At 50.7% G+C, this 21,090-nt stretch overlaps 1 protein-coding gene across 2 annotated transcripts; it reads right to left on the bottom strand.

Annotated features, from left to right (window-relative positions):
• Nucleotides 1-11,480: 11,480 nt before the first annotated feature.
• On the bottom strand, nt 11,481-19,778 carry LOC119096927 (coiled-coil domain-containing protein 113). 2 transcript variants are annotated; one of them, XM_037219933.1, is made up of 8 exons: nt 19,488-19,778; nt 16,409-16,684; nt 15,695-15,852; nt 15,301-15,421; nt 14,114-14,248; nt 13,609-13,758; nt 12,477-12,843; nt 11,481-11,671 (listed from the first exon to the last, which is right to left on the bottom strand). In XM_037219933.1, the coding sequence occupies exons 1-8, from the start codon at nt 19,566-19,568 to the stop codon at nt 11,538-11,540; spliced, it is 1,422 nt and encodes a 473-aa protein (XP_037075828.1). In that variant the 5' UTR covers nt 19,569-19,778; the 3' UTR covers nt 11,481-11,537. The 2 variants fall into 2 exon arrangements, with proteins under 2 accessions (XP_037075828.1, XP_037075827.1); XM_037219932.1 differs by having other exon boundaries at nt 11,587-12,843.
• Between the last annotated feature and the right edge of the window lie 1,312 nt (nt 19,779-21,090).

Genomic DNA, 21,090 nt, shown 5'->3' on the forward strand with positions numbered 1-21,090 from the left:
CGAAAAAATCGTGGTGAACATTTTCACAAGACAACCACAGGCGTACAATGAGCCCTTCACTTTGGTGGAGTTGGAGTCGGCAATCGCAAAACTTCGTAGTGTATCGGAAGGTCCTGATGACATCCACAATAAGATGCTCCGACATCTGCCACCGTGTGCACGTCGTGTACTATTTGCGGTCTTCAACAGGGTGTGGTCGAGGGGTGAGTTCCCTCCGGTCTGGCGGGAAGCTGTTGTGGTGCCTATCCTAAAACCGGGAAAGAGTGGGATGGACCCTTTTCATTACCGACCCATTTCACTGACGTCATCACTGTCCAAACTCATGGAAAAGATGGTAAACGTGCGACTCACTTGGTTTTTAGAAAACAACGATATTTTAAGTAACTCGCAGTGCGGGCTTAGGAAAAACCATAGTACGGTAGACCACATTTTAGCTCCCGACACTACGGTTCGTAAGTCTTTTCAAGAAAAAGCGCATATGGGGACAGTATTCTTTGACATTGAGGCCGCCTATGACACCACATGGTGCCATGGTATTCTTCAAAAGCTTTTTATATATGGTATGCGTGGCCATATGGGTATTTTTCTCCAAAGGTTTTTAGCCAAACGATATTTCCGTGTTCGGGTCGGCAACGTCCTCTCCGACAGGTACGAACTAATAAACGGCGTGCCCCAGGGCGGCGTGTTAAGTGTAGCGCTGTTCGCAGTTATGATAAATGATATTTGTGATGTGCTTCCCCAGTCGGTCAGACGTGCCCTTTTTGTTGACGATTTTAGTATTTGGACCAGTGCAGCGAGGGCGCCAGCGATGGAGCGACGTCTCCAGCTGGCTGTGGACCGCGTTGAAAGATGGGGTGACATGAACAGGTTTCGTTTTTCAGGCGACAAGACCGTTGCGATGCATTTTTGTCGTCGCCAGCGATGTGATGACCTAAGCATCAGTCTATATGGTCGCTCTATTCCAAATAAGGCTGTGGCCAGGTACCTTTGGGATACACTTCGACCGCCGCCGTACATATAACGCACATCTTAAAATGTTACGCGATCGATGCTTTTAATCTCTCAACATACTAAAGTGTGTGTCTCGCACATCATATGGGGCAGACAGAAGCACGCTGATGCTTTTATATCGTTTCCTCGTCTGCTTCAAACTGGATTATGGGATTATGCATGTTTTGTTTACGATAGCGCGATTGAATCCAGCAAACGTGTTCTTGATACCGTCCACCATACTGCCATTCGTATTGCTACTGGGCGTTCCGCACACCACCTTCCATCAGCCTTTTAACGGAGGCACACGAACCACCACTTTCAACGAGGGGGAAAATACTCGGCATACGTTATTCCTTGAAGCTGCGGCAGTTCCCACTTCATTCGACATGTTTTGCAATATTTTCGCGGTTTGCCGTAAGTTCCCTTCGTCATGGGCCGCAGCAGCACGCTTTAACTTTTGGTTTCCGAATGAGAGCCTTGTTGCTCGAGAGTGGAATTCCTCTTCGAGGTGCAAAGCGAGTAAGCCACCTGGCTTCTCCTCTTTGGCAAGTGACCACACTCTTCATTGACACCTCGCTTACGGAAATTAGGAAAAGAGACGTCACACCACACCTAATGAGATCCAGGGCACTTGAGCTTCTGGCGTGTTATGAAGGATACGCTTTGACATACACAGACGGATCCAAAACCTCGAATGGCGTAGGTTGCGCTTTCGTCAGCGGTTCCGTCACTCGATCGTTTTCGTTACCGGCCCACTCGTGAGTTCTCACAGCGGAATTAATTGCAATCACCAAGGCGATATGTTTCATAGAAGTGGATGAAGAATCATCACACGCCGTATTTACTGATTCACTGAGCAGTCTCTCTGCACTGGAGTCCTTTTATCCATCATGTTCCCTTATACAGGACGTTTTATTACGCCTGACACAGCTGAATCGGGTTGGAGAAAGAGTTGCCCTGTGCTGGATCTCCAGTCACGTCGGTATCGTGGGCAACGAGCTGGCTGATGCCGCTGCTAAGCGAGAAGCGGTGGCACCATATACCTGGTTTTTGCCTATCCCTGCTAAAGATTTCTACCCGGCAGTCAAGACCTTCCTGAGGAGCAAATTGCAGCGTTGTTGGGACCAGATGGGCGGCAATAAGCTTGTGGTCGTCATGCTCTCGCAGTGTGCGGTGGGAAGAAGTGGCTTTATGCAGGTTGCATATTGGGCATACGTATGCCACACACGGCCATCTGTTGCATGGAGCCGACAGACCCGTATGCCAGCGGTGTGGTGCCGTTCTCACTATCCATCATGTCATTGTATCATGTCCGTGCCTCATCGAAGAACGATGGCGTAACTTTGGTCCGCAGGCTTCGCCCCTGACGATTAGCGATGTGCTCGGGGACAGGTCTTCCTTTCTTGATTCCAAACAGCTTTTTTCGTTTTTAAAAGATATTGATTTTCAAGTCATTTTCACCCCATACTAATTATGTAAAAGCATCGTTATGGGCGCAAAATGATCATTAAAGTCGATGCGCCCGAAAACACCAATGAATGACAAGAACAACAAGAAAGAGAAAGAAAGAAAGAGGGAAAATTGAGAAAAATTGAGAAATTGAGGAAAAAACGAGAAAAACCGGGGAATTGAAATATAATGACTTAATGACTAACTTTGATATTTCGGCAACATGTCTATCGAAGCAATAGCAGAAGTGAATTGGAAGTGCCCACTTTCTTATCTATGCGAATTCACTTTTGTCGAATTTCGAAATCCCTAGGTCATCAAAGTTGGACTTTTGCTCTCTGCTTTGCATAACTTTAGGTAAATGAATAGTAGATCATCTGGTATAAAAACCGGGTGTATGTAGTTAAGTCCCTGACCTATGGGAGGTCAAAGTCAGGTCAGGGCTGCAAGCGAAGGCAACTCCTGGGGAGATGCTCAATATGATGCGACAACGGAGTGTTAGACGAAACTTTAAATTTATGCCATTATTTCTTAGATACTAGCCAATTTTTTCTAGGATTAGGAATCATTCCACTGACATTAGGTCAGGTAGAAGATCAGACCGAGGATAAACCGAACTGCCTTGCACTGGAGAACTTCTTTATGGCGTAATCCTTTACACTCATTTCGAACCACTTGATCACAGGGACGTCAACAAACATCTTATTTGGACTTCTTGCCAGTCAGAATTGGTCACTAACCTTAATGACTCCGATCAGCCTTTCGCCTCTAGGAACATACCTCCAAAACATAATCCTACTTGCTTATTCTTTTTTTAAAAATCGTGTAGGTTTTTAGCCATCGTAGAATTCTCAAGACAAGTGAAGTAACTGACAAAAATGAGCAGTTGTGACCTTTACCTAGAAAAGGTATCTAGGGTAAAGACGATTGCATAAAGAGGTCTGTAGGCACCCCCGATACCGATCTGGGTTTTTACCTTGTTTGATCATATTTGACCCAAACATCATGACTTTACGATTTAAAAAATCAGCATCAGTAAATTTACACACAGGCCTACCTACCCCAGCAGAGTTGGAGAAACGCAGTTGCATGCCACTGTGGTTTGCCTTTTTGGACGCAACGAGAAAATAAAGCGAAACCAGATTAAATCTGCCGTCCATCGTTCCACTAAACGGTAGCAATCCAGTGATAGGCCAGTGGTATTTGACGTTACAAAAATGTGACATTATAGCCTTTTAGTGAAGGTTGATTTATGGACAAAATATGGCAGAAAATGCTGAAAATTTAGGTGGGGAATAATAGAGATGAGAGGAGGCAAATGAGGATGTGATTTCTGTTAACACCAGGACAGTGTAGACAGTAGACCCGAGACTCCGGCGAAAATTTTGACTAAGGCTTATGCGCTCGGCACTCTTTTTAAACACCGATATTCTCGGCTTCTCGACGATTTTGAAAGCGGTGGAGTGTTGCGCAAAATTGCACCGGATATACGAAGCTAACACGGCAAATTACTGTACGCTTTCAGATGGGATCTACGTTTCCATCTGCCCTGGCTGCCGAGATGTGGCATACCACAATCAAAAGCGTTAAAACTCGGCAGACGCAGCTTGGCCGCTTCTATGTCGTTGACATGTGACGCATGCAACCAAAGCTCTGCCACCACGCGATTCCCCGCTCAATTCGTTACCGAAAGCGTGCCAAGTTCTCGTAGCTCCAACCCCTCGTTACCGAGATATGGCTTCTTGTTGATGTTAGTGTTGGTCTCATGTTGATCGATGTTGATTTTGATATCGTTGCTGACGTTAGTGTTGAACTTTACTTGATCCAATGACTGTTTGCTTGTTTCGTGCGGGTCGCATTTGCAGGTTACCGATGCCAATGTAATGGGTTGGAACGCATTTTAAATTACGTCCCAGGCACCGTCAGTTGACCTCCTCCGCATAAACTTGACACTGCACATTGTCTCGTGTGCACGCGCATCACGTCCAAATTTTACCAAGCAGAGGAACCCGCTCGAGCCGTTTGGGCCAGGCCCGACGAAACGCAAAATGGGACGGATAGGCAGACAGACTAATAGACAGACAAGCAGACATACATGTGTATACAATGCAATAACTATATTCCGGGTGTTGCACAACAGTGCCCGTTTTTGATCGCGTGTGACAACTGCACGGAAATTTATGTGCACGCGAAATTTAAAACTTGAATAAATGCATTGACAGCTTGATAGTCTGGTAAAGTTGTTCTTCGTATTTCTTTAAGTATCCATCCGACATTTTGTAAGTTTTTTACCCAAAGTCGTAGCTATAGCCGTCATTTACAACAAAAACAAACAAAACTCTCAGCCTTTTATCCATTTCATGTGGGTACCCATGTGTTGAACCTATGAAGTCCGCTCACTCCTACTTCATGGCTGTACGTGACGGCGCTGAAAAGTGTGCGACGAGCAAAATGTTTTGCTGTGCAACCATCAACTTTACGGGGTTTTCTGGTTCGTATCTCTAAGAGCATGGCTAGTTCTGAGATTTTACCTTTTTACACGTATTCCAGCATTGGCCGAAATGGTGTCACTTGAGATTATGATGAACGCCGTTCCCAATTCGCACATCAGGTTTGACGCAAATGTGGAATCCCAGTCGCCAGAGTTGCGGTGTATAACTACAGACCCATTTTGAGCATCACCCTATATATTGCGCAGCTAACAGCAGCAACACTGGTCAACAGCGACGGCTCTCCGAGAAAATGGAAAAGCCAAGACGAATGTGGACGTTCCTTGAGCGGTCGATGATGCAGGAAAAGTTCGATGCATAGGGTCAACGTCATCAACAGCTCTGGGTTTTCTTAACAAGCGAGAAGAACGCGAGACCAACATGGTACGCCCCTGAACGGCACAGGGCCCTCTGAGCAAACAGGAAGAACTCGGGATTTGTGCGGAGGGCAGCTTGGTGGCATAGTGTCTTTCAGATCAACGCATAAAGCCACCGTCAGAAGTATGTGGTTCTCCGAGTAAGTAGAAATCATCCAAGACCATTGAAGCGGGACACCGAGTGATTGAGTGCCCGGACAGGTCAAGAGATATCGACTGGGACAGCACCGTAGGTTCCTCCACCAATGGGACCAAACGGAGAGACCAATGAGGACCAATGACCAAAAGAGGCCAATGACCAATGACCAAAAGAGACACATGCGGAGGGTTTTCTGCACATGAGAATGGCTCGGAATGTCAAATCATATAGCCACAACAGCAACTCAGGATGGTTTGAACAATGGGAAGAGACCAGGGCCAATTTTAATAGCGCCTGAACGATCAAAAGTGCCCTGGCAGGTTAGCATGAAAGCTCCAGGCACCAGCGTGGGACCCTCTAGCGAATAAGATGCACCCAAGTGCCCCGATGTAGCAGACTTCTGAACAATCGGGAGTACACCAGATGGTTAACAGATACAGGGCCCATGTCAGGAGCTCGCCCGACCAGGGGGCCGCAACACCATTGTAAAGGGCCTCTTGAGCGACTGGTAGGCTCCGGCATGTATACACATCAGGCGGCTGACAGCTACGCAGGACTCCTCGGGCTAATACCAGGATCCAAGATAAATGTGAAAATCCCTGGGTGGCCGACAGTGTCCGAGGGAAGTCTCCATACAGGGGCACGGCAAGAGCGCAGGTGCTCCGAACAGACAGGGGAACTCGAGACCGGTGTGGAGTCCTTTTGAGCGATCGAGGGGGGAGCTTGTTACTTCCCTGAGAGATTGGGTGATCAAGGGGGGGGCGGCTTGATACTTCCCTGAGCGATTGGGTGATCAAGGGGGGAGCTTGGTACTTCCCTGAGCGATTTGGTGATCAAGGGGGGGGGGGGCTTGATACTTCCCTGAGCGATTGAGAGTGCTCGACGAGTTGAGGGAAGGGCCCCTGTGAAGAGCGTAGGGCCCGCCACAAATGATGGTAAATAGGAAAAACGCTAGACCGATGCAAGAGGCCTCTGAACGTCGAAAGAATCTCAGTAAGTTAACTTACAGGGCTCCAGAAATTGGGCCGGACCATCCAATGAGGGGAAGCAGGCCTACAGGAAACAGGCCTACGTCAGTAGCGTCAGTGCCCCAGCGTGCTGCCATTTGGGCTTCCGAAAACAGCCAAGGGCTCTCCGAGCAAATGGAAGCTGCTCAGGACCACCATGATAGGTTCTTGGGCGCTTGGAAGCTCCCTGCAAGTCAACATTCAGGTGCAATACTTTATGGGCCATGGACAGCATAATGTATGCAAAACCTGTCGAACTACAACTCTCATCAGCAAAGAGTTCTTTTTGTTTGACCTTTGGGCACCTCACCTCTGCTCGTTTCCCTCACTGGTCGCCTGGAGGCCTAAAATTGTCTAATTTTCTCACTTTGTTCAAAACCTGCATTTATTCGGTACTCAAGATACTTTTGGCTTCACAGGCAACATATTTTCTCGTATCCCCTCAGACCCCTTGGAGGGGAAGGAACAATTACTCCATTTGCTCTCCCCCATGGAATGGCTCCTGTTTCGTGCATTTTGTACGCCATTTTAATGCAGTGTCTGCCTAAATTCCAGGTTTTCTGCATTCTAAATATCTTAGCTTTGAAACGTCATATTTCCTAAGTCATTTTCACTCGCTGCCATGAGTACAGCTTCGACACAGCTGTGTTCTCAAAATAACCAATGCCTGCTTGATAGCGTCTCCTGCTGCTTGATGTAAGCTGGTGTATGAAGATCGATTATTTTCAGCATAAGAACTCCCAACTAGCAATCACTTATTTATATCATGATTTTGTGTTTGGGGAAAACTGTTGCCCGCGTTGAGCTTAATAGCAATAGACCACTGGGCGAATGGTTAATGCAATACTGCAAAGAGAACATTCGTGTGTAGCATCAATGGAACACGAGGTAGCTTCAGTAGGACACATTTAAATCAATAAACTGCCTTCTATCCAACGCACCGTTCATTTATGCCTAAGGGCTCCGAAGGCGCAAGCGTTAGGTAGGATCAGATCTGGTCGAGCCTGTCGGTCATTGAAGCACAATGTCCCCTCGCATCCTGCACTAGCATTGATAGCTGTTTGGCAACTCGCTCGCAGCCATTTCCTAACAAACCCTGGGGATACGCTCTGCGAGATAGACAAGACACTGCGTCGCAGACTCACTGGCTGCATGCCTCGACATGACCCGCCGCTGGGCTTCATGATATAGTGAATGTGGGATTACGTCATGCACTGGGCTGGGCTGACAGAGTGGGTGCTCTGGCGAAGCGTTGGAGCGAGAGGTGCGCCGCTTCGGCATTGTGAGTGGTGTTTCGTGTCTGCCTGCATCGAGTCCCCTGTGCGTAAACCTTTTACGTGTGTTTAAATTCAGTCGTTTGCATTCGGCCTCTGCCCGTCTTTTGCGGTTCTTTAGCCTCCGTTTTTCTTTCGTAACGAGGATCACGCCGGTTGAATTCCAATGCTGCAATATTTTACACTTCCTCTCGCATATAAGTAAGCTTTGTTCTTTCCCTACTCGACAAAACATTGTTCAACTTCAGATGCATGCTACGACTTCCTTCGCAACGCCCCACGCATCCTCAGATGAGGATGTACATACGTACATACCATACGTTGACTTAAGGATTTAAATGATCCGTTTGTGTCGTCCCGTTTTGTTAGGCGTGGTGAAAGTGCTGAAGACTTGCACTGTGAATTTCATCCAAGGACATCCGGTACGAAATAGGCGACCTTGGGCTTATACCCTTCACACAAATGTGAATGTTTAATCTGCCGTACAGGTTAGTGCGCCGCCACTGGTCACTTACTCCGGAGGGCACGTGCCGCGGGGCGAGAGGTTTGTGTTCGCAGGAGGCCAAATGCCGACACGGGGCGCAGTGTGGCGCGATGACTGGTCTGTTTACATTCCACATTAGACGGATCGGGTGGTGATCGAACATGCGCGCCTCAGCAAACTGGAAACTCCGACTCTTGTACTCGCTCTGACGGCGCCAAGCCAGGGGTCGACGGGCGCGCCAAACACTCGGCGGTCGCGGAAATGTGGCGTGGCGTTTCCACAGCTCGTCCAGTTCTCCGAATTTAATGGCCGACAACGCTCATTTGCGATAGTTCTTCCATTCGTGGAAGTTTATTAATTGCTGGCATCTTCGCCGAGCGAAATAGGCCTGAAAGGTTCTGCTGCTATCTCAAGAATTAAACATGTCGGAGCCAAACCCCAGAGACGGAGAAAACTAGACAGAAAGTGGCAGAACAGAACATGGCCTGCTAGAGATGCAATGTTTGAGAACCACAGATACAGTGTCGTGCCTAACTTTGGACACGGCGTGCGCAAAGCGGAGCCTAGACAATAGTAGGTGTTTAATGTGCACCTAAAGAGCCCCCCCCCCAAGCATTTTTTGACCAGCTTTCAATTTACATCAGTTTGCCGACAATCTTAAAGGTTGTACAAGACAATATCATGCTCTCAGAAATCAACTGCTTACAGTCAAAAGGCTCCATGAAAAAGTCACTCAGTGTGCGGGCTCTCAATGCAATGTAAATCAAGGGTGGCAGATGGCAAAAACTTTACAAATCCAATATATAACGATATCGATCGCAGCAATAAGTGTGTTTTCTCAAGGGAACTCCATCATTCCCAGTAGGCTTCGGTGTGAGTCGACTCCTCGGGCCCATTTGACCAAGACCTCCACCTACACTGACAGATCACTCGTCATTCGGGGCCCACAAATTACAAAATGAATTGCTTTGTTTCATCTCTATGCGCACCAAGTCGTGTGAAAGTGTGATCGTTCAACTGCATCGTCCCTCTCGCCCGGTTTGGCCGGATGCATGGCGCTCCCGCAGCAGCCGTACTCACTCACTCTCTTGCACAAGTGCAGGCCTTCACATAGTATAGTGGGATAAACGTAGCTGAATTCAAGGGAACTACGGCAAATTTTAGACGGCCGTACCCCAGGCGAGCCCCATGAGACGCGGGCCAGGCGCTGCCTCGACTGTGGGTGTTCTCCGATGAGGTTTTCTCGAGCCAGTCGCACCCTGAGCCCCGTGAAATCCAGAGCTGCCTGCCCACACCCTGGGGGGCCGAGTAAGCAGCGGAGGCGTCCTGTTACCGCCGTGTTTACATACAGACGGCCGGCCGAACCGAGCGGCGGGGCGTGCGAGCGCCGCCGCCGGTCGGAGCCCCTGGCCGGCGCCCCCGGCTGGCGCCCCCGGCTGGCGCCCGGGATGCAGGTCATGGAAGCGCCGCGGACCCTCTGAGGGTCATGACCCCGCCAGCGGAGCGGGTTACGTCGCTCACTACCATTCCTCCATCCCCCATCCCCTGAAGAAGCCGGAGCAGAGCACAGAGCGGGCTCCTAAAGAACACGGAGCTGGTTTACATCGCTCACTACCACTCCTCCATCCCCATCCCCTGAAGAAGCCGACGTTGTGTGTGTGGCACGCACGGGAGTCCTTCATCGGTAAGAATTATCATACCCGGCCGCCCGCCACCGCTGGGATTTATACCCAAACACGCCCATTGCGTGTCGAGTTTGAGGGTCACCCGCCCGGCTCCTGTCCCCTTCCAACTTTGCTGATATATGAAGTGCAGTGTATATTTCATGTTTGAGATATTATATGTACACCTTTTACGGCGTCCATTCCTGTCACATGCCAGTTCTATCATTATGGAGTTGCACAGTGCGCACCGTTCTTCTATTCGCATGCTAAGGGTATCTGCCAGGTACAGGTCAGACACATGTCTAAAGTATACACGTCTTTTTGTAACATCTGAACAAACGGGAAAATCACAGCGATCGCATCTAAGCTATGTAAGATATTGCCAGCTCCTCGTGATGTTTTCGATGATGGACTGACACAGGTCTGGCAACGGACCAGGCCTGCAGCGCTAGCCCGCCGCCCACTGGCACTGTCCGTCTAATCAGCTAACTGTACTCTTGGGCGACACGGCTGGAGTGCAGGCATAATCCGTCGCCAAATGTCTGTAGGCTGATCAGTGGAAATCATGCACCAAACCTACGCTAAACTAAACCAAGCGCAAAGGGAGCTAACGTCAATCATGCGATAAACCAAACATTTCATGAAACCGAGACGATTTGCTGTGAATTCGTACGTGTAAATGTATTGAGCCACTTAGATCTGAGTCACGCTGATTACCTTTCGTGTCATTTAAGAGCTAGCACATATCTAACGACGACGTTGTCTGGACAGGTTATTCCGCGAGCTGCCGTGACAGCTCACTCTGTGGCCTGCCGTAACAGGTCTTTCCGTGACCTCCCTCTGACGGGTCATCCCTTGACGTGTCGTGACAGGTCATGCCGTGACCTGCTGTGACAGGTCATGCCGACAGGCCCCGGCGCATCTGAGCCCCAGTGTCCGGTCTTTTAGCAACGTCGTGGGTAGCGTGTCCCATCGATTAGCTGTGAAATCGGCAAAATGTGGATGCTGCTGTTTTTTAAGCTATAATGACCGTGCAGTGTCGGATGCTCCTTTCCAGAGTTTTGCTTGTTCAGGTGCCCAAAATATGCCAGGACAATGATACAGGAACCCCCTAAAACCACCCAAATGGGAACGCAATTTAAGTTAGAATGTCATATCTGGCTTTCTGTTTCACTACCTATCCCAATCCATTTAATTTTAGTCATACTTCTTGCCTTTCGATCTACCTGTTTGTGTTGACATCGCTACAATGATGTAATGCTAGTATGACACTACTGCTGTTCTCGAGCATTTACCCAAACCGGCCAGTTACCCGTTTGATCCGGTTACTCGCGGGTTTGAACCCACCGGTGAGCTATCTGGCGCACATCTTGCGGTTTGTAGTTCATGGCGTAATTACATGAACCTGCTTTGATGTCAAATTCTACGGACCTCTATAGAGCAAACTTCCAGCATTTTCGCGCATGCCAAAGAAGCTGACTGGACGGTGATCTCTTCCAATTCTACCAGGAACGTCAAGAACCAAGTATTACTCCACGCTTCGGCGGGGTTTATCCGCACGTTCACCGCGACATTTTAACCGATGAGGTTTATTTGCACTGCAACGCGTAATCGCCAGGGTCGTGCGGTGTGCAGGCCTCATGGTTACTGATGAGGATGTGTCATTGTGCTTCCAAGATGTTCCGACTGAGCCCCGTGATATCGTCCGGTCCAGGCTCGAGCCGTCGGTGACCCTGGGAAGCGGCGAATCCACGCATCCGGCGTCCCTCCTCAAGATCTCGTCCGAGGCCGCCTGCTGCAGGAGCGGAAATGGCGCGCGATAGGGCAACGGTCCCGCGGTAGCGGCTTGCGGTAGGCCTGGGTGACATAGCTGGTGCGCTTTTGTAGATGTGTTAGTACTGCTTTAATTTCAGCAAAATTTACTGAAACACACTGAAAATTTCTGAGATTTCTGGGACCGGAAATGCCCGGGCCACACACATTACAACAGCTTTAAACATTATACTAACATTTAAAACCGACTCGCCACTCATATGCTAGAACTTCTACAGGCATTAGGAAGCAATTCTTGTGTACACCCTCACTTGTGCATCCATCTCTCCGTTAAGCGGTTGAAAATGCGATATTGTCAGCGAAGCTCTCAGCGCCAACCCCCGTTGACCAGCGTTCACCGTTGTATACTGGTGCCTAACCTACAAAGTGCAAACATCACAGAACGTGATAGATTGCAAATGCAGGGCCAAATACGAAAGAAACGCTGTCTCACTGTAACAAATGGTCCAGATGGCCACAAATGTCACGTAATCACGAGTACATTCCCGTCCTGACCACTCGCCGTCGATGTGGATCAGTAAAGACCATCATCATGGCTTACTGGCCCAGATTTTGAGCGGGTGCTGTACCCGGCCATCTTGTCAGTCATTGATGCATACTTCCTTTAGACGGCCCCAACAGTTTGGAGCTAAAAACGCTAAGAACACTGTTGGCCGGCGCCTGCTCATCTCCGGCGCTCTCCACGGTCTTCGTGCTCGCCGCGCCCGCGACCTCCCGACCGGCGGCATCGTGCCCCGCGTCTGATTGGTCGCCACCACCCTCCTCACCCTCCGATTGGTCCAGTACACCCGACCCCCCTGCTGATGGGTCGGTGAGGCCCAAACTCGGCGTCAGCTGCTCCGACTTGACGCCATGCACAGCTTTCAGGTTGAGCAGCGTCATCTTGGAGATGTCCAGCTTGCGCTGCCAGATGATGACCTTGCGCTTCAGCTTGTAGACGCGGTCGTTGGTGCGGATGTAGTCCATGGTCGGCGGCACACGGTAGTTGGCCATATGCGTGCGCAGCTTGTCATTGATGGCTCGTGACGTCACCAGCTGCTTCTCGACGACCGCATGCTCGGTTGTCACGCGCTGACCGATGGCCTGCTCGCGCTGCGTGGCCGCGTCCAGCCGGCGGCCCTCCTCTGTCAGTGCCTGCCGACAGCGGCCGGTCGGGCGTCAGTCAGAGCTTGCCGACAACAGCCAGTCATATGTCAGCACCTGCTGACAGCGGCCGGTCGGGCGTCAGTCAGAGCTTGCCGACAACAGCCAGTCATATGTCAGCACCTGCTGACAGCGGCCGGTCAGGCGTCAGTCAGACACAGGATGGTCAGTCGCATCCAGCAGCGCCTGCCGACCGACTGCTGGTTGGCCGGCGGCCAAAGCCTGGCCGTGTCAGGCTGATCAGCTATCAGGCAGTGACGCGGCCGCGTCAGGCTGATCAGTTATCAGGCAACGACGCGGCCGCGTCAGGCTGATCAGTTATCAGGCGGTGACGCGGCCGCGTCAGGCTGATCAGTTATCAGGCAACGACGCGGCCGCGTCCGGCTGATCAGTTATCAGTCGTGGCGCGGCCGCGTCAGGCTGATCAGTTATCAGTCGTGACGCGGCCGCGTCAGGCTGATCAGTTATCAGGCAGTGACGCGGCCGCGTCAGGCTGATCAGCTATCAGGCAGTGACGCGGTCGCGTCAGGCTGATCGAAATAAAAAGGCACCATTGACGGCCACTCCAAAACATTGCCCACTTGTGCGAAGTGTTTTGTTGGCGTCTCTTCAAATTGAGTGCGTGGCATTAGGAATTGCAGCATGTGTTTCAAAACCGCAACCACCTTTACGTCAGTTTTAAAAGAGCGCTCTGTTGAGCTTCATGGCTTCATACAAAATCTCCTCCCTTGATGTGCATTGGTGTGAATGCCTGACCTGCATTTTACGTTTCTGCTGGTTCAGCTCGTGAAGAGAACGGCCCGCCAACAGCTTCAGTTGTATCATGGTGTTATTCTTGTCCTCTATTCTGTCTAGGAATTGCTGGTTTTCTATTTTCAGCTGGTCAAAGTCCACTTGGCGAAGAACCTGTGCACACGTCCATGTAATCAAAAGCATTGTCGTCACTATTGTCAACCCTTTTTAATAGAGAAGCTATAAACGACACACCAGATATATTTTTGGAGGTGACGTATCACCATACCTTAAGTTCAGGTGATGGACACCAGCCAGGCCTGCCAAAGCAATGGTACAGCTCTACCAAGCCCGTTATACATATACCACTGGCAATTTGTACATGGTATTGCTCTAGCCACCACTGTGTCATACAGTCCTCCGGCACTGCCGTTCGATATTAAGGCTCTTGCTCTTTGTCCGATAGTTGTGACACGCTAGGTACGATCCTCTGCGAAGCGCTTAAGCGGTATAACCAGTCTGTACGCGCCTCGCCCATCTCTTCCTTCTGCCGCATGTGCGTCTCGAGTTTCCGCGTCATGGTCTTCATGTTGGCATTCTTCAGTCGAAGCTTCTCCAGAAGTGCATCTCTCGACTTGTTCAACTCGTCAAAATGCCGTTGAACCTGTGAAGATTATAACACAATTAAATATACCTTGATCCTCTAATGCATCGGTTGGCCACTTGTTTGGAAAAGCATTTTGTCGACCTGTGCATGAAAGAAAACAGTGTCCTGTGTCATAGTCCTTTGTAACATATATTGGTCTAAAACTTGTACGGGTAAGTAATTGTGTATCTCAAGCACCTACACACGAGATATCAGCATGGTGGGCACACATAAAGCATTCCTTAATTATTCCATCAGTAACGTATTGGCCCCAATTTCAGATTCAAGCGATAAGCGCTAGGACATCAGCAGCTGGCTCGCCTGACACCCATAACAGGGAGACTTACGACGTGGTACACGCAAGACACCACATGTTAAGTCCCTGTCGGCATCACCCTGGTCCAGTGGTTGTTTCAGCCATGAAGCGAATCGTCGGACCCCTTCTCGAGTTCAAGCTCTGTGTCCACGCATCAGACAGATGTTGACTATAAGGCCTTGCGATGGCATTAGGATCTTGTCCTGACAATGCGTTATTTTGTCCCACTGCCCTCCCCTCTTCGACTGCCGCTCAGTTCCGCTGCTTTCTTGCTTTTTGCCCCCCCCCCCCCCTCCTGTTTCCTCCCTCCCAGTTGTATACAGCACTTGCCAAACGGAGATTGTAACGAACTCCATGACTCCGGGACCCACGGCATACCGGTACAGTTCATCGGATAGTTTCCCTATGACATTGCCAGGCGGGTCACGGAAGGTTTACGTGCCGAGCAATACTCTAATATGGTCACACAGATCAGGCTTACCTTCGACATCTTCTCACTTACCCTCGGACATGTCGCGACGGCTGTTAGTCTTACCTGACCTTATCTGACATAACATCAAACGTGGCCCGCGACGGAGCCTGACCTGACCTGACCTGACCTCCCTTGACATGGCACCGGACGCGGCCGGCGCCGAAGTCTGACCTGACGTTTTGAGACATGACACTGAGCGCGGTCCGCGCTGGAGGCTGACCTGACCTGACGTCTCCTGGCACGACACCGAACGCGGCCCGCGCCGAAGTTTGACCTTCTGACCTTTTCGGACATGACGCGACTGGAGCGCGGGTTGACGGCGCCCTTGATCACGTCCTTCTCGAACGCGGCGGACACGTTCTGGATCTCCTTGAGCCGGATATCGGCCGCCTCTAGCACCGCCCTGAAGCCCGGCCAGCATCGGACGCCGGTCACGAACGCGCACGCGAGGCTCCACCGGCAACAGGAGTCAATTGAGAACAACAGAGGCGACATTTATGCACAATACCAGGCACCACTGGTAATGTCGTTATCAGCCTGTTAATGTCTTAGCACCCTTGAACGTCACTTTCACTTAACTTGGACGTAACAACTATTTTAAAGGCTGTGCTGGTGCTGCTTCCCCAGCCCCGTGCTGCCTCTCCCCCCCCCCCCCTTCCTCCCCCCGACGACGTACCGCAGGTTCTGCAGACTGCGCTCGTGCTGGTTCTCCTGCGCCTGCAGGGCCTCGTTGAGCTCCTCCAGTTCTCGGCTGGCCACGTCGCAGCGCTGCTCGGGCGTCAGCCGCACCAGGGCTACGCCGCGCATCCCGCCGCTGTACCCGGACCGGCCGCCCTGCAGAAGAGGCCGCGTCCGGTACCGGGGCTGTGCCGGGGCCCACCACCCGGCCACAGAGGCCGCGTGACGTGGCTGAACACAGATCGCCTCCATGGAAGATCGCGGGTTGCATCAGGAACCGGGCTGCAGACGGGCCGGCCTGGTGGAACGTCATACTGTGCGGGGTGTCACCGCCACCCCGGGCCGCACCGACCGTGCTGGGTGGCGCAGGGACTCGGGGGCACTTCGTCGGATGCCGAGGTTTTGCGCCATGTGAATATTCTGTGCCCGAGGCGACTCCGGGGTGTTTGTCATGACATAGCGGCCACCGATGCGGCGAAATTCTACATTGTGCCCATGTGCCCAACGTTATGGGTGATGGACAACACAGAGGTCCATGCGGTGTGATCCGGCGCTTTGGAACGGAAATTGAAGGAGGGGCAGCCTGACCGGTCGCCCTGGGCTCTGGGTTCATACCCTGAATTTGTTAATTTAGCCATTGTCTCAGAAGCGATGCAACATCGCACCCCCTCCCCTCAAAGGAACGCCTCTCAGAGGCGCCCTCCCGACATACCTTTCCGCTCTGCTTGCGTCTGCCGCGGAGCGTGCTGCGCGTTGATTGGTCGCTGGTGCTGACGTCGGACGCTGATTGGGCAGGGCTGAGGGAGGGCGTGGTCGACTGCACTGAGCTCCCCGGCTGTATGCTGCCACCGGCGGTCGCTGCGTGCTCCCACGGGTCGACGCGCTGTAGAAACTTCTCGAACACGTCTGTCTCCAGTTGTAGCATCTTGACGTTCGCCTGCAGTTGCTCCGTGGACTTGGCCAGCTGCTCATCGGTCAGCTGATCAAGCTGCGGCCGCGGCGGACGAGCATCATTACACGGATGTTGTAAACAACAGAGACCGCGCACATCATTAAGAGGGATGTGCAAGGGCGTCACTTTCTATACTCACGAGGGCCTTAGGCCAGGGGCGGATCCAGGATTCCGTCAAGGCGGGCTGCAACGTTGTGGGGTCATCTAGGGTCTGGGACTCCCTCCGAAAAAATGAGCACAGAACCCTCTGAGCAAAAGGGGAGTGAGTTACCCAAGACCATAAATTAATATCCCTGTGCGATCAAGAGCGCCCGGGCAAGCTCTTTCTCAACAGAAAGAGCCCCGAGAGGAGTGAAGAATCGTTCGTAAATGAGGTGGCCGGGCAGGTTCTTTCTCAACAGAAAGAGCCCCGATAGGAGTGAAGAATGCCCCGTAAAGGGAAAGAGCCTTCGATCAAAGTAGCGGGCCCCTGAGCATCGACTGACTAGGTGCCTTACCTTTTATGAGCCCCAGCAACAGCACAAGGCCCGCCAAGCAGGTGGAAAAAATCAATACTCAAATGAAGAACCCCTGAGCTACTGAATGTACCCTAGCAAACCCGTCCCGGGAAAAGGCGTATAGAGCCTTTCGGGCGAATGGGAAGAATCCGTTGAGGGAAGCCTGATCAATGAAGAGTGCCGAGGTATGAAAGAAGGCAGTGTCCCAACAACAGCGTTGAGCTCTACGAGAAAATGCAGAGAGATCAAGGGCAGCGTGGAATGCTCCCTAGCGATCAGATTGATCGGCAAGTTGACCTATAGGGCCCCGGCAACGGCGTTAAGTCTCTGGACAGTGTAAAGAGGCCCAAAATTTCCTCCGATCAATGCCTTCTCAATTAGTGAAGTACTAACTTTGCATATGCACTCTACTTTCGCGTGCAAAGTTCCTTTGTCGTCTGTAGGCCCAAACACGTTTTCTTATAACTGTGTCCGTTCAGCCGGTTATGATCCTCTTCGGAGCCTTTAAGTTCCCTCGGCATGGTCCATGGGGTCATGGTCCCGCTTCCCCTCCCCCCCCCCCTTGTGTCCGCCATCGGCCCGAGCAGCTTAATAGGCAGGGCCCGCCAAGAGCATGACACAATCGATTCAAATAAGAAGTACCCAAGATACAGCATAGGGGCCACGGAATGATCGAGCGTGCCCGAGCAGGTTATCAGATGGCCCCGGTAGGAGCGAGGGGCTTTAAATTCAAACACCAAGATTCGACGCGCAGGGCCCCGGAACAGTCCAGCGTGGCCGGGGGGGGGGGGGGGGCGAACAGAGGAGCCCGACAAGTGCGTAGGGCCTTCCATTCAAACAGAAATTACCCAAGACCCAATGTAGAGGGCCCCCGAACGGTCGAATATGTGCGAACAGGCAAGACAATAGAAATAGCCTCATTCCTCGGAGAAAGACCAGGAGAATGGAGATAGTGATGTGTTGATATTTTGGCAACATGCCTTAATCGAAACAATAGTAGAAGCGAATTCAAAATTATCTGCCGATGATCCTACTCAGTTTTTCAGGTTTTTTTTTAAAACTTCAGCTCAGCCATCCCAACCTTAACTAGAAAGTGACAGCCCAGGATATGCGGAGGCAGCACTGGGTCTCGCGCTGCTTTCGGCTTTATAGCGGACTGCGATAACCAGACGCCTCAAAGTACGAGTCGTGACTGCTCCATATCAACTTTGAAAAGCCATTCAAAGCCACGTGATCGCTCTGAACCCGTCATAGACAGAGATATCACGACAGCATATCCATAATACATTAAATTATTTGTTCTTTGAATACGACAGTTTCATCGCAGACAACGCCGCCGGCCTCATGCACGAACATTTCTGCATGCGTCATAAATGCACGGCATATTTCGTGTCCGTAACTACCCATAGCCAAGCGTGGAAGTCACTGCTCTGTGGGGTGTGAATGTTAAAGGAACATGCATCAAGGCTTCATACAAACGGCTTCAGTTCGCTCCCAAAAACGGAGCCTTTCACGTTGTGTGTCGAGTCACAACCGCACCTCCTCCCTCCCTCCAACACCCTGACCGACTCACGAGCAAAGAAGGAAACAAATAACTGTTCTGTGGTAGCCCTATCTCTTTTATCCTGCACAATTGGTGCAGTCCTCAGCCCTGCCCTTCTTAAGACCTAAACCCTGCTATTTTCTGAGCTACACGCCCGCTAAGATGCATAAACTTTTCCGGGGAAACCATTTCAGTGTCACCCAGTTATCTATGACGCCTGACTAACGTAATTCAAATTCTACCATTCCATCGGGCAAATTTTACCATTCAATCAAACAATGACGTATTCAGGAACATATCTACGAAATATATAATGTGTGGTGTCTGGAGCAGTCTGTTCCACGTAATCCCGATAGTCATAAATGCGCGTTTGCCATCATATCTGATCTTTTCCTTTAAAACTGACTTCCTTTTAATCGTAGCAATCTTAGTTTCTACCACTTCGACATGCACTCTTTGTGTGGGAATGTAAATTGTTGACATGCGTAGCGGCTCCGGCCCTTTAACAGTGAGAGGAAAGTGGGTCAAATTTGGTGAGAAATATGAACCCTCTCTCTCTCTCTCTCTCTCTCTCTCTCTCTCTCTCTCTCTCTCTCTCTCTCTCTCTCTCTCTCTCTCTCTCTCCTCTCTCTCTCTCTCTCTCTCTCTCTCTCTTCTCTCTCTCTCTCTCTCTCTCTCTCTCTCTCTCTCTCTCTCCTCCTCTCTCTCTCTCTCTCTCTCTCTCTCTCTCTCTCTCTCTCTCTCTCTCTCTCTCCTTCTCTCTCTCTCTCTTGTCCATAGCCTCCTCTCAGGCACTAACCTGCTGGTCGGGGACGGCCCTGTAGGTGGACTGACTCCTGGCCGAGACACCTCCCAGGCTAACCAGCGTGGAGGTAGACATGGCGTTAGTAATTTGAGACTATGACTTCAAGTCTCCTGGGAGCGTGTCCTGTATGCGACTACGCGGCGTGTGCGTCCACTGCAGAGGCTTGTCCTGTTCGAGTCGTATCAAGTCGGTAGACTCCTCCAACAACAATTCAGATTAACATGACGCAAAAAAACACACAAAAGTTCTGCATCTCATTATCTAGATCACTTCTCATTCCAAAAAAGCGACCTGGGACATCCATGCCCAAAACTTGCAAAACCCAGGCCTTAGACAAAGCATCTCACTCGTGCAAATTTGTTGTTGGGTACGCCACTAAAGAAGGTTATCTGAGAAGATAACATTTTTCCGTAACTGAGCAATTGTTGTTAGATTATGGCTGCAAAAGCACCATAGCTGCGAAAGCACCGGTGCACGTAAACCCGTAGGTCAATTAGTCCTGTCTTACGTTCTGGACATCTTGGACTGCCAAAAGCGTTTGTCTCTCTCTGTTCTTACGGTAGATGCTCAGTACTGATCTTCATGGCTAGCCAAATACTGTGCTAGTAAAGAGCACATTTTGAAAAAAAAACAATCATTTTGTAACAAGCTGTTGTCAAATCCGGCCGTCTTGTTGGGGATCGCGCCATGCTGCAACGCCACCTAATGTCATCGAATGCGATACTAGCGTCATCTACACGTGGTGGTTGGGATGGACGAACCGATTTTAGAACATAAGTACATATCGGAAAAATACGCATGCAAGACGCACGCATACTTTAACGTGAATGTTCGTACCCAAAAAATTCATGAGAACATGTTTACATGATATGGAAACATTTTCTCATGCATGGAAAATGTTCGCACTGACAGAAATTTTGACAGAAGTTCGTCAGGCCAAAAGTTTGTATGGAAAAATCGTATGCATAAAGTGCGTGCGCAATTGTTCGTGAGCAATGAGACGTACTCAGATATTCGTAACGGATAAAGTTGATTTGAAGTATTACGCACGTAAAATTTCGTGAGCAGCATAGGCATAGAAATGGTGTCTGTGAGGACCCAACCTTCTGAGAGTGCCAGACATTAAACCTATGGCGATGCATGAAGAGGGTTGACTTCGTAATGGTGGATGATAATTCTACAGATAATGTCCCAGGACATATCAACTGTCAAAACACTAAATCTGCCAGCTGTAAAATTCCGCTGAGTGTCCTAATCAAAGGGGGTACATCAAAGCGGATCCAGCTGGGGCATCATTCTCTCTTGGATCCGATTTTCTTTATCTAAGCGATGACACACAGGCTGTCATTCGTGCACCTACCCGCCGTATTCTACAAGCCAACTGGCTCTCGCCGTGTCCACCAGTTGACGTCGGTGGGGCGCTCAGGGGACCTCCCGCCGTGTCCACCAGCTGACGTCGGTGGGACGCTCAGGGGACCTCTCGCCGTGTCCACCAGCTGGCGTCGGTGGGACGCTCAGGGGACCTCTCGCCGTGTCCACCAGCTGACGTCGGTGGGACGCTCAGGGGACCTCTCGCCGTGTCCACCAGCTGACTCGG

The sequence above is a fragment of the Pollicipes pollicipes genome, unplaced genomic scaffold, assembly GCF_011947565.3.
Source record: "Pollicipes pollicipes isolate AB1234 unplaced genomic scaffold, Ppol_2.1 Scaffold_4295;HRSCAF=5057_pilon_pilon_pilon, whole genome shotgun sequence".
Lineage (NCBI taxonomy): Eukaryota > Metazoa > Arthropoda > Thecostraca > Pollicipedomorpha > Pollicipedidae > Pollicipes > Pollicipes pollicipes.